Source organism: Lasioglossum baleicum, chromosome 12, assembly GCF_051020765.1.
Source record: "Lasioglossum baleicum chromosome 12, iyLasBale1, whole genome shotgun sequence".
Taxonomy (NCBI): Eukaryota; Metazoa; Arthropoda; class Insecta; order Hymenoptera; family Halictidae; genus Lasioglossum; species Lasioglossum baleicum.
The window spans coordinates 13,766,765-13,779,404 of record NC_134940.1 but is presented as its reverse complement, the minus strand read 5'-3'; the positions used below and the strand labels follow the sequence as shown (position 1 = coordinate 13,779,404).

At 36.0% G+C, this 12,640-nt stretch overlaps 3 protein-coding genes across 3 annotated transcripts; 1 reads left to right on the top strand and 2 right to left on the bottom strand.

The window, feature by feature from the left end:
• Nucleotides 1-36: 36 nt before the first annotated feature.
• LOC143214152 (uncharacterized) lies at nucleotides 37-3,226 on the bottom strand. The gene is made up of 3 exons (XM_076434844.1): nucleotides 686-3,226; nucleotides 554-605; nucleotides 37-468 (listed from the first exon to the last, which is right to left on the bottom strand). Exons 1-3 carry the CDS (start codon nucleotides 2,527-2,529, stop codon nucleotides 265-267), a joined length of 2,100 nt encoding a protein of 699 aa, XP_076290959.1. The 5' UTR covers nucleotides 2,530-3,226; the 3' UTR covers nucleotides 37-264.
• A 1,120-nt stretch (nucleotides 3,227-4,346) lies between these two features.
• On the top strand, nucleotides 4,347-7,533 carry LOC143214157 (RCC1-like G exchanging factor-like protein). Its single transcript, XM_076434857.1, has 8 exons — nucleotides 4,347-4,897; nucleotides 4,967-5,227; nucleotides 6,021-6,309; nucleotides 6,387-6,559; nucleotides 6,680-6,841; nucleotides 6,898-7,025; nucleotides 7,097-7,228; nucleotides 7,320-7,533. Exons 1-8 carry the CDS (start codon nucleotides 4,789-4,791, stop codon nucleotides 7,395-7,397), a joined length of 1,332 nt encoding a protein of 443 aa, XP_076290972.1. The 5' UTR covers nucleotides 4,347-4,788; the 3' UTR covers nucleotides 7,398-7,533.
• Nucleotides 7,534-7,682: 149 nt separating this feature from the next.
• LOC143214566 (uncharacterized) lies at nucleotides 7,683-12,438 on the bottom strand. Its single transcript, XM_076435780.1, has 15 exons — nucleotides 12,387-12,438; nucleotides 12,069-12,264; nucleotides 11,816-11,981; nucleotides 11,513-11,712; nucleotides 10,723-10,869; nucleotides 10,461-10,621; nucleotides 9,761-10,098; nucleotides 9,558-9,669; nucleotides 9,333-9,462; nucleotides 9,102-9,241; nucleotides 8,808-9,008; nucleotides 8,470-8,640; nucleotides 8,257-8,411; nucleotides 7,963-8,176; nucleotides 7,683-7,699 (listed from the first exon to the last, which is right to left on the bottom strand). The coding sequence occupies exons 1-15, from the start codon at nucleotides 12,436-12,438 to the stop codon at nucleotides 7,683-7,685; spliced, it is 2,400 nt and encodes a 799-aa protein (XP_076291895.1).
• Nucleotides 12,439-12,640: the final 202 nt, after the last annotated feature.

Sequence of the window (12,640 nt, the reverse complement as noted above, 5' to 3'; positions counted from 1 at the left end):
TTTCCAAAATGATTATCATTTTGAAAGAAAATTGAATTTACAGATTTAAATTATTATTTATATTTTCTAAACAGTAAACTGAAATAGTAAAAAATAATCTATTATCTTTAATTTACTTTAAAAAAAGTTGCTAATGCTAATATGTATAATATAATAAATCTCATTGTTTATAAATTTCTAAAAATCGTAAAGTTATATACAATAATTATATTATCCATTATGTACTTGACAAAGTATTAATAGAAACTTATGTACAATGGTTACCTATTGACCGTTTCCTGAACTGTTTTGGGGTAATTTTGCATTGGATTGGCTCAATTGAGCTAACGTTTCTGGAGTTGCGTGAGCTTTTAGAATTGAATTTTCAGCTTCCAATTGATTGATGCGATCCATAAGTTCTGCTATTTTTTCCTTGAGTACTTCGACTTCTTCTCGTACAGCAAACATTAAATGACTCTTAACAAGATCCTAGAAAAAGGTGTAATCGCTCGTTAAACCGACATTACAGTTCGTTATCTTCATTGAGTAATTGTTTCTGACATAGATCGCTTACCATGGCTTGCTCAATCTTGTTATCAATTGCTACAGCACTAGTCCCCGACATGCTGTAGTAAAAATAGCATTACAAGTTATAGTTATACTTATACAACGCGGATAATTTGATTGAAATTACCCAAACGCGTACCTTTCGTTATCTTCGAGGGTATGATGTTCATCACTGCCTTGCGTAACTTCGGTTAAAGATTCTAGAAGCGCGGTATCAGCCGACTGAGTTGTAGATGCAGTTACTATGCCTGCGATGGAGTCCTGCTCCGGGTCTGACTGATGAAACGTCATGCTTCCTTGTTGCAAACCACCTACAACGTTTTGGCAACTAGCCGACACTTGCGCCATTTGCACTTGAGCATTGCTACCAGACGTTTGGGGTTGCATTTGAGTTGGAGGTATCACTTGCGATTGTACCGGTGCTCCGGGAGCGTGTATAGTCGAAGAAGTTTGCTGTGCACCAGTTTGAGGAACTTTATGAATATTCTGGATGCTCTGCATTCCCTGTATGGCAGTCAACGATTCAGAAATTTGTGTTTGCAGTGGTTGAGGAGGCTGTTGTTGTTGCTGCTGCTGTTGTTGCTGAGGAGGAGGCGCGTGCTGTTGCTGCTGCTGTTGGGTAACCAGAATGTTTGGAGCCTGAGACGTTGGAACTGGTGGTTGTTGAACAGATGGCTGACAAACTGTTTGGACTGGCATCGACTGATTCTGCGTACTCACTGTCACATATGTATCTTCTTTAGAATGAGCTATATTTTGCTGAGCTGTCACATTGTTATTACCAGTCTGTGTTATGATAGGAATAGACCCTTGGGGCATACTTTGAGGTTGAGTCAAATTATTCGGATGGGCAGGTTGCAGATTAGATGGTAATGTTGATCCCTGCCCTCCTTGTTGTTGCTGTTGTTGTTGCTGTTGCTGTTGTTGCGACTGAGAGGTCAACTGCTGAGTGGTAGATTGGAAATATGGGGGAATTTGCGTCGGGGCTTGAACCTTTTGCTGAGTTTGAACTTGCGTCGGATTATGCTGAGCATTTGGAGGAATAGAATTGCTTACTGCGTAATTAGCGTTCGTAACAGTTGCAGGATTATTTGGTACGCCGATCGATGCATGCACATCCTGATGGGTGGATACTTGTCCATTAGAATCTATGCCTATACCTTTCTCCTCAGATATGACGGATTGCTTGGAAGAATCTGGTATCACGATTCCACTATCCGTAACCCCGTAAGATATGCATACCTCGTTCGGATCTGACACTTTAGGAGTACTGATCGCGGTTGGTTGATTGACTGACGTGTGGTCTAAATAATCCATACAAGTCCATCTGCCTCTTTTGAAAGGTTCGGTGCTTTCAATTTTAACCACTTTGAACCGCTCGTTTCTACCGTGCGAATGTACTTCGCGCAGGTCGGCATCTTGTTTAGCGTTACTTGACAGTAAGTTGATAATATTATTGTCGGTAACAGACGTAATATCCAGAGTATTAATATTGCTGTCGTTTACCGAATTAATAACATTGCTCCCCTCCGATGGTACGATCGCCAGACCATATTGAGAACTGGTAGGAATCACCGGAGCTGTGCTGAGAGCAGCGTTACTTGTATTGAAGAATACATCCTCTTTGGAAAAGGTATCTTCGGAGTAACTAGGCGTTTCGATGTCGATATCGGTGATACGCGAGTGTTCCACGGAATTGTCCTCTGTATGGGATTCGTCCAGATCATCGTTCGAATCTTCGCCAGCATCGTTGCTCATACGACAACCGACGGTAACGCTTGTTATTTGGAAGGACGATGTCTTTTTCCGACACTGATTACTGGCCGTCACGTTGCTGGAGCTGGTCAAACTAACCGGCTGGTACAGTTTCTCTGGCTCTCCTAACCGAATCGTCTCGGTGGTGGTACGGTGCACTGTGTTCGACGTCTTTCTACTACTACCATCCGACAGCTTATGCGATTTTCTGTGTACATTATCTGCCATTATTATAGGAACTTAGCATTCGAGAGCCACGATCTTTGTATTCGTTGTTCTCTTGCATGTTAACATCGACATCGCTCTTAGCCGGGGCCTTTCGGCATCGAACTGTTCACCCGTCACGCGATCGACACGATTCTCCTTCAAACCAGCCGATCCTTGCTCGTCACGGTGATTCGAATCAAATTCATATTCTCATTTTGCAGAGGTGTTGACAGTTCACCATTTCCATCAATTTCACGGGGAAGAAGTGCATTCGCTCGAGTACCGTCCACTCGAAACGAATCACTCGTCAGTCAACACGTACACACGGATTTCAGAATCCTCGTTTGCCTCATTTGATGCGCGTCAAGATCATGCTACCTTCTAATCCATTCTTACTCCGCGTATTTCCCTTTTGTGAGTTGTTTTTTTCTCATTCATAATCCCTTTCTCTACTTTATTATACTAAGCAAGCAGTTTAAAAATGGCTGCCAATTCCCTCACGGAGTTGCCACGAATTATATATCTAGAACATCTCGGCGTGTGACTTCACGAATGAAAATCTATTTCCATCGTCCGGATGGTAGGCGCGCCGTAACAAATAACCACAAACTATCTCTCTGTCTCTACTCTCTACTGACCCCTTTTATTCGAGTATGTAGAATGTAGATAAATAGATGTAGATACATACACCGTATACCGTACACCGTATCTTTGTTCAAATACGAATAACTTGTAAGGCGTAAAGGATATATTTTATTACGATTCAATAGGCGAACCGAATTTGTTTGCAAGCCAGCAAACAAATTTACCCTCTGTACCCAGCACCCAACACAGTTTTCTTCCTCGTTGAAGAGCAATCATTTACAATATACATTGATATACATTTACCATTAACTGAAAAGTATTTCGAAAGCTATATATTTAAAGTGCCTTTCAGTTCAGACAATTTCATTTTCTGTATACCGTATATTTTATACTTCCACTTCTTATTATAATTACAGATGTATCTTATCTTTCGCCCATTATTCGTACAGACCGCCTTTGATCGCCGCTATCGCGCGACGATTGTGTCTCACATGAGATAAAACCTTTATGTTCGTGAGAAAACTTTGAAAACATAGAATATTCTTATGAAGGCCACAGAATTCAGTGCAGTATGTCCTTGGTCCTCCTGGTATTTCGTATTTTCTGCATTCAAATATTATTTTTTATTCGTGCGAAAAATAGTTCTTGTCATTTTCGCCATAGAATAACTCTGTGTATCATCTGTGTATATATATATATATATATATGTATATATATATATATATATGTTTGTATAGTAGCATTCTCTGGTAGCATATATATATTTATCCTCTCTGTATATATATAGACGAGGTACCTACACTACTGTACAAAATAGATTTCTTCTTCTTTAAAGAAGCACCCAGTATATAATTATAAGATATAATATAATGTATTGTACAATGACTGATTTATTACATTTAAAGTATTAGATAATCTGCAATAATACATATATATATATTCTCAGAACTATTCAATTATAAACAGCGGAATCCTTTTTCAGAACTTACTGTGTTCTTATTTGATTTTTTACGCTTATTTCTATTATATATGGCCGGGTGCTTCTTTCTAATCACGAGGTATAAACCTGGTATAAATAGATAATACCTTGTCTGTGGTATAATTGGGTATAATTTAGGTCCACTCTCTGGTGATAGTAAATACAGGTATATCTGTGCGTCGGTAACACTGATATATATCAGTGGTCGGTAACCTTTGGCTAACAATTTGAGCGTTTTACCGCTACGTGAAAATCGCAAGTGACGCTAGTGTCGCTCAATTACATATTCATAGGTAAAAATGGGTAAAAAGTAAAAACTAATATTTGACTAAATAAATACTTACATATTTACCTACTTTCCCGTGGAAATTTTTTAATCTTTGAATGCTAAAATTAAAACGAAGAATAAAACGAAAATAATTACGGTGACTAAGTCGAAATTAAATACTGCTTTCTGTGATATTACAGATCTAATATTGCCACGTTTTCAAACATTTCCTCAATTTTTTGGGGAACGCCGACCTCGTTAGACCGCATGTATAAATAGGTTTACAATTTACAATTTCGAGGTATCCAGAGGTATCGTACCGTACGATTCGTACGTCGTATACATCGAACATCCCGACAGGACAGGAGACAGGAGTGTCACCGTCACCTCTATAATTCTAATGATAAATTCTAATTGATAAACAAGAAACAATAGTAACTATTTAAATATGTTGAATGTGATGAAAACCTGTATCAAAAAGTCTGCGCGAAAACGCAGCGAAAGCATACGTTTGAATAAACCGGAGAACAAAAAGTCTATTTTAAAAGAACTTCCAGGTATTACATCCAAAATTATATCATTTGAAATCGTATTAGCGAATGTATTAATCCATGATATTTGTATAGTGTTTCAGTATCCTGTTAGCGATCCAGGAACTCACAGAGTATATGTTTGGGGTTTAGCGGCACACGGAGCTCTTGGAATACTAAAACGATCATTAGATATGAAAGGTTTTTATTATGTGGCACAGCCAAAACGATTACTTTTTGGAGAAAAACACAATGTGACAAATATAACTTGTGGTTATGGTTTTACCGCTTTTGCCGTATCTTCCAAAGATGAAAATATTTTATATGGAAGTGGAATAAACACGGACTCCCAGCTCGGTAAATATTAGTAGTTAATCGTAAGTTTCACAGTACAGTGTTTTATTGATAATTGTTCAAAACATGGGTCCAGCTAGGGATACTATTCTTTGACTTTTGCCGAACATAGAAAAGGACAGTAAAGCTCAAGGGCCTTGGTCGCCAAGAAGTATAAACATAACTAATGCAAAACCATATTCGTGGCATTTTTCTAATGAAAATGATATCAAATATGATATAATTCTGATGAAATTTTCATCGTTCGTCACTAGACTACTGATCATTATGCAAAATAAAAATTTTCTTCGTCACTTGCTAGATGCAGGGACCATATAAAAATTTCTTCCTATTTTTAAAAATTGTAATAAATTAAATATTACATATGAATGTCCTTAAATCGTCTTGATGTTTTTACTGTTTTAAATTACATCTGCCCATTTTTGTCATAAATGCATAAAATCCGCAGTTTATTCATCACACAAATAAATATCATTGGAAATATATCATATTTGGTATCATTTTCATTAGAAAAATGCCACGAATATGTTAGTGAAAGTCCCATAAAAAAATAATGAAAAATAAAGAAGTTTTGTTATCGGATTAGTAGTGGTCTCCTGGTTTCACACCGATATACCCGACCCATATTATGTTACACTTCTCTGCGATCGAGGCCTCTCAAGCTTCAGGGCCCCTGATGGGGTATACTCCGCGGTAATGGGGATAGTTCTGGGACAATTACAGGCCAGTCACTTGAGATATTTATCAATAAAGCACTCTATTATGTACAAAGACCTAACATCTAACACGTTGACAGGTTTCAATAATCTGGACAGAAAGTTTCCTAACGATTTAATAATCGACCCAAGACCCATTATATTGCCACTCAAAGAATCTTCGAGTAGAGTTATAGATATTGCTGCTGGAAGAGCACACTTGTTGGTACTAACGAATGAAGGCTTGTTTACATTAGGAAATAATGCCTATGGACAGTGTGGTAGACCTATAATATCGAACGAAGAGTATAATAAAAGTAAAGTAGTTCATCATATATCTGATATCAAGGGCAAAAGAATAAAAGCTGTTACAGCTGGTCAAGACCACAGGTACAAGATATAATAATGTGTCACAATCAATGTAATCGTTATATATTTGAATATCTTTCCTTATCGCTATATGATAGTATACTCTTAACAGAATCCGGTGAAGTATATACTTTTGGTTGGGGTGCGGATGGACAGACCGGCTTGGCGCATTACCAAAATGAGTATAGACCGACTTTGGTGAAGGGAGATTTGGCTGGACAGCATATTATAAAAGTTGCTTGCATAGCAGATTGTGTATTAGCACTCAGCGGTATCTCCAATATTCATGTATTGATTCTATGATAAATTGCATATTTATGCGATGTTGAAAACCATCGAATAATAGTGTACTCTGAGCGATCGACTAGTTACAACAGCTACGTAATTGCAGATAAAGGAAAAGTGTTTGGCTGGGGTAACTCCGAGTATGGACAATTATTTACTACCGGTGATAATCAGCAAATAAACATTGCCACAGAATTGAACAGATTGGAACAATTGGGTCGCATTACCGATATAGCAAGCGGCGGTTGTTTTTGCATGGCTTTAAATGGTATGTATTCATATATAATATCGGTATTGGACTTTTACATTGTATGCGTGCCATAGATGCAGGAGATGTTTACGTATGGGGATATGGTATTCTTGGTTTTGGACCTGAAATTAAAAACATTTCGCAACCCACACAAATTCCATCTATTTTATTTGGTAAAAACGCATATGAAAAAAATACGAAAGTAAGCAATAAATATTCGAATCGACACAAATCTAGTAAATACACATAAATTAATTCCGTACTTGCTCGTAGGTAATTAAAATATTTTGCGGTATGAGTCATCTAGCAGCCTTAACTAATATAGGTGATTTGTATATGTGGGGTTGTAATAAGTTTGGATCTCTAGGATTGGGGCACATTAAAGATCAATGTTTTCCATTAAAGGTAAGTTAGCTATATTCGGAAAAAGAGCATAACAGTAAAGTACATGTAATATATGTATATGCATAATAATATGACGATACGATTGTTATAGGTAACTGTTGGAGCGCAAGTAAAGAAAGTTGCATGCGGAATAGATCATACAGTTACGCTCTGTAAACCTTTTATTTAAAGTTAAAGCAGTTATGTTGTATTTTCGTTTTGACACGAGGTAATACATTATTTATACAAAAACATATACAAAATCCACATTCGCCGTAATTTTTTGCTATCACCTAATCACTGTATTATAAAAGAGAATCGTGAAAGTTGCGTGTTTTTTAATTATAAGTATGGAAATATAAATTTATGCTCAGTTGCACACATTATTATTATATAATAAGAGGCATAGTCGATATATAAAATGTTCTTGAACCATTATCTGAATACTTGATATTCAGGAATGAATGATAGATGATTATTCTATTCGTAAATCTAGAAAAGATTATCGTCCTTTTTATAAATTGAGGAATGCTAAGAGTACAATTAGAATAAGTGAACTAAATGCAATTTTGCTTGCACCACTGACACACATTAGATTGTCGTAGGATATCGTGTATTTTATTGAAGTTGAAAATCGGCACTTTTGAAGATCTGAAAGAAAAAGGAAAAATGGGAAGAAAGATTAACATTTACGGATTTTCCTATATTCTTGTTTGATTTTCTTGTGCAACAATAGATGAAATAATAGTGTTTACCTGTGCACGCCGTTGACGTGGAATTTGCAATTACAGACAAATAGAGCGGTGGGCAATCATGAATGAAAGTAGCTTCGGCACAAGAAACTGTGATGTTATATGTTTCACCAGTCACCGATACGCATGTTTTAGACATTACGTTTTGCTTTGCATTGGGATACAGTGGTTCTCGTGCCGAGCATATAGTCAGATTATCTAAGTTGGAGCCTTGAATCTAGGAAGATTCAAAGATGGTTTATGTATTGTGTGAACAACCATGGATATTAAAATTATATGCTTGAACGGAAATCTTACCTTTACTGTAGCAGAACTTCCAGGTTTGAAAAAATAATTAGGATGTAATCTATACAAATTAACAGTATTTGGCGGAACATAATCAACGTATGCATTTGATTGTCCAGTCGAAATGAAATTTGAACCACATTGTGTATTGATAAGCCGTTTAGGAACTGCAAAAAAAGTACATTTTCCTTTTGTTAATATGAAATTCAAAATTGACTAAAATACCGATAGCACTAATTCTTTCACCTTGTTTTATTCTGGAGATCAAATTGGTTATCGGTAACAAATCCTCTTCCGTATCACCGGTGCCGATTGTGAATAGATCTGTTACAGGATTTTGAACTAATTCGGACCACATATCTTTCGATCCGTATGCCATAATAAGGGAGGTTGTGTCTGAATAGAAACAGAAATAGAAATTAATCAATCACGAATAAGAGGTGTATATGTGTGCGTGCATACGTGTATTTACAGTATCTATAATCTATGTTGACTTTACAATTCATTGAATCGAAGAATAAACATGGATAAGAATGTTTTAACTAATATGATTCATCGCTTACCTGGTATTTGCTCGCGCATTCGTGATATCCTGCCCAAAGAGTACTCTTTGTCGCCACTGGTAATACTAAAACTATATGGAATAATTAGAACAATGTCAGATCTTGCACCGCCTTCGCCTCGGTTGCGTTCGTTCTCCAATTTCTTCTCTAAACGCTCTTGTACTTTGTCGATCGATTTTGCCAAATCAAATTTATGCGTAACTGGAAACCACATTTAAAGACGGTTACTCGTTCAGCTTGGCTCGTTCGTTATTTACGTGATTACGAATATGAAATATAGTGTGAAATACGTACTATTGTCATAGTGTGATGAATTGTAAGCATAGAAGTCCAAAATACTGGATGTACTGTTTATAATCTCAGTTCCATCGTAGCCATTTATTAGCGTGAAATTGCTATTAAATTGGTTTAAATCTATGCCCTCTAGCAATGTTCTGGAAGATACAGAACAATTTTCTTCTCAGCATGATTTCATATGACGTGCATTCTAATTCGAACAAACATGTATCTCGTATGGGTACTTACGCGAGAATGGGCTGTATCGCAGAAAATGCCCAGGTTGTATCTAAAATTATAGTCAAGTCAACCTTTGCTTGTAGGAAGTCGTTTAAGGAATCTGTCTTCTCGCACGTGAGGTCCATATTCATCGACGAAGCTATAAGAATAATAAAATTAATTGAAAAAACTGATTAAAGGTTCTCCAGGAGTTGATCGAAACTGATATTCAATGATTCAAAGATCTATACTTACGAACGTATGTTATCAAATTGTTCACCGCTTTTACCGAAAACTCTTGAATTTTTTCTTCATTAACCGTAGCTTCTGCTATGTCAGAATTTAATAATAAAGCAGCACTAATCGTCTAGAAACAAGAACATAAAGCAAGAACACACTGTTAGAAGGTACATATTCTAAGAGTTTTGAAAATTTGGCTATATCTGTAACAGCTATACCTGTTCAGTCATCGTTTTGTTGGTAGCCACAGTTGTGAATAGCGTTCTGCGATTACATGCTCTGATCGATGGATCGAAGAATCCTTTCTCGCTGTAGTACATGTCGAATACTTGTGATAGTCTCAATTTGGGTATCCTCGAATACAATTTACTGACTTCATTAGCCAAGATTAAACCATCTAAATCGCCTCTTATTTCTGCTGTAGTCATTTCATATGTTTCATTCGAATCCAAAAAATACCAGCGTGGCAGAGCAATAGAATTCCAATGACCAGTTGTCCCGACGCCAACATTTGCCCTTGTAGGACCTTGTATTAAAGCAACCTCGGCCAAGTCTCCTGTCAAAACAAATAGAAAAGACAAATTTAATTGTGTGTATTTACATATAATAGTCGTTTATATTTATATATACGTACACTACTGTGCAAAAGAAAGAAGCACCCGACTATATTTAATAGAAAAGCGTAAAAAATCAAATAAGGACACAGTAAGTTTTGAGAAAGGATTCCGCTGTTTACTTGAATAGTTCTGAGAATATATGTTATTGCGGATTATCTAATACTTTAAATGCAATAAATCAATCATTGTACGATACAATTTCTACATAAAGATACTGTTTGTCATTATATCTTATAATTATACTATATTTTTCTTTTGCACAGTAGTGTATGTACAATACAGTTGGAGAGGTCCATCTTACCAGCTAAAGTGGCGAACCATTTATTGTCTATGGGCACAGACAATAGATCTGCATTATATTTTTTTGACAAATCAGATTGTAAGTTTCCCAACATGACTTGTTGCGGTTGTGTTGCAGCTGCTATCGCGGAAAGAACTAGACCAGGAGAAATAACGCCCCATCTAAAATGTGTTTCATTAGAATAATTCATTCAGTCCATTAAATATCTTACCGATTGGTTTACTTTCGGTTCTGAGTTTTTTTAGCGAAAGATTAGACGCACCGGGTCTGTATAACTCCATTCTCTACAGGGCATTTGCTTAGAGGTGGTAGCTGCATTTTTGGATTCTTCTCTTGTTTTTCTGAATAAAATTTGTTTGGATCGTCTGTAACTTTAGTTCTTTCGTCCCTCGGATTGGACATAGTTTTTCTATAATTTCACGTATACGTTATTTATACTTCATTATACATACATAAGTATGTATAGTCAGGGACAATATTAAGTGGACACTCTTAAAAATCGCATAACTTTTTCAAAACTCGTCTAAAGGACTTGAATTTTTTAAAGATGTTAGATCGACTAGTTTACTAGAGAATGAATAAACAAAAGCTTGTTCAGATTGCAAAATTGTTAGGAGAATAATGCAAAATTTAAAAAATGATGTTTTTTCAACTTTTTTTATCTGATCCTGTAACGATAATTTAAAAAATGCGTTTTGTAGATTTCGGTAACTTTCAAAATTTTCGATGAAATTTTCAGTATGCATATAAATTAGCGGAATCTACAAAACGCTTTTTTTAAATTACCATTACAGGTTCAGATAAAAAAGTTGAAGAAACATCATTTTTTTTAATTTTGCATTATTCCTACCAATTGCGGTTCAAACAAATTTTTGTTCACTCATTCTCTAGCAAACTAGTCAAATCTTAAAAAAATTCAAATCCTTCGGACCAATTTTAAGAAAGTTATGCGATTTTTAAGAGTGTCCATTTAATATTGTCCCCGACTGTATGTATGTAAGTATTCAATATATCTATTCTATTGCAATTGCAACTGCAGCGATTTCACTTACAATTGATCGGGTGATAAAGTTTCTGCATCAGCGGTATTAGAATTGTCGGTTTTCGCGTCATTAGTATGTTTGCTTGTCACTCCATCGTGATCCGAAACGCTTCTCGGATACCTGTACTGACTTGCGTATCTGCAAACTTTTGCTTCGTTTCCTCTTTGGTATTTTTCGATACTACTGGATAACATGAAGTGCAACGTACACTGTAAAACGATATAATATAATATTAAATATGAAATATATTTGAGAAGCTCGAGTAACAAGTGCATACGCTAGCTAGAGGTAAATGTAATCTGTTGGTTGTACCCTTTCAACGTTTGTGATGCTATTGTTAGGAAATTGACGCGCATCTCCTGGTATAAGTTTAAGGGTTTGGGCAAGACGGTAAAATTGGGGATCCGACGGCGCATAAGGTGTCACCCCATCTTGTTCGGGAATCCCATGTTTCAATACAATTCCATCTTGTCTAAAACTATACATTTCAAATATTGATGAAATCATTCGTAATCGTATCTCGTTTTAGTATTAACATATTATGTAACATAATCACTGGTCTTACCGATGTAAGAGAGCAACAGATAAACTCCTCAAATCCATATTAAGACCTTCTGTATTTTCGATTTTCCGTAATATCGAGACGAACGTGTTCAAAGTATGCGGCAGCGTGTTATTTCTTTGTGAAAGAAAATTATTTTCATAACACTCTAGAAGAGATGGTGAAAGCTTTCGAATTGCATTTTCTTGTCCCCAGACACCTGAAATCAGCAAGATTTGAATTTTTTATTTAGAGTGAAATGAACATTATCCTCTCATTATTTGATTGATGAGAAATATACAACAACACATATAAATATGTGTATATCGTTAGAATACTCACTTAGTGTTAGTAGAAGGGCACCAAGGTAATACAGGAGCGATAATTTAATCATTTTGTTAAATCTAAAAACAGATAGTAATCTTATGCAAGACGATTAGCAATTAAACCGTGTTCGAAAGAGTGAAATACTTACAATAATTTATAGGTGGACACCTTAAGCACAGAATGAATGATACTCCTTCAACTCCATATACCATAGTGTAACACCACACCTATCTACAGATATAATAGTATCTATCATCACTAAACTGATA

Coding starts and splice junctions, on each gene's coding strand:
- LOC143214566 (XM_076435780.1), bottom strand. CDS start 12,438: ATGATTAAATTATCGCTCCTGTATTACCTTGGTGCCCTTCTACTAACA. Junction 12,265..12,386: donor TGCCCTTCTACTAACACTAA/GTGAGTATTCTA, acceptor TGCTGATTTCAG/GTGTCTGGGGACAAGAAAAT. Junction 9,242..9,332: donor GCGATACAGCCCATTCTCGC/GTAAGTACCCAT, acceptor TGTATCTTCCAG/AACATTGCTAGAGGGCATAG.
- LOC143214152 (XM_076434844.1), bottom strand. CDS start 2,529: ATGGCAGATAATGTACACAGAAAATCGCATAAGCTGTCGGATGGTAGT. Junction 606..685: donor ACCCTCGAAGATAACGAAAG/GTACGCGTTTGG, acceptor TTTTTACTACAG/CATGTCGGGGACTAGTGCTG. Junction 469..553: donor ACAAGATTGAGCAAGCCATG/GTAAGCGATCTA, acceptor ACCTTTTTCTAG/GATCTTGTTAAGAGTCATTT.
- LOC143214157 (XM_076434857.1), top strand. CDS start 4,789: ATGTTGAATGTGATGAAAACCTGTATCAAAAAGTCTGCGCGAAAACGC. Junction 4,898..4,966: donor TATTTTAAAAGAACTTCCAG/GTATTACATCCA, acceptor ATATTTGTATAG/TGTTTCAGTATCCTGTTAGC. Junction 6,842..6,897: donor TTTTTGCATGGCTTTAAATG/GTATGTATTCAT, acceptor TGCGTGCCATAG/ATGCAGGAGATGTTTACGTA.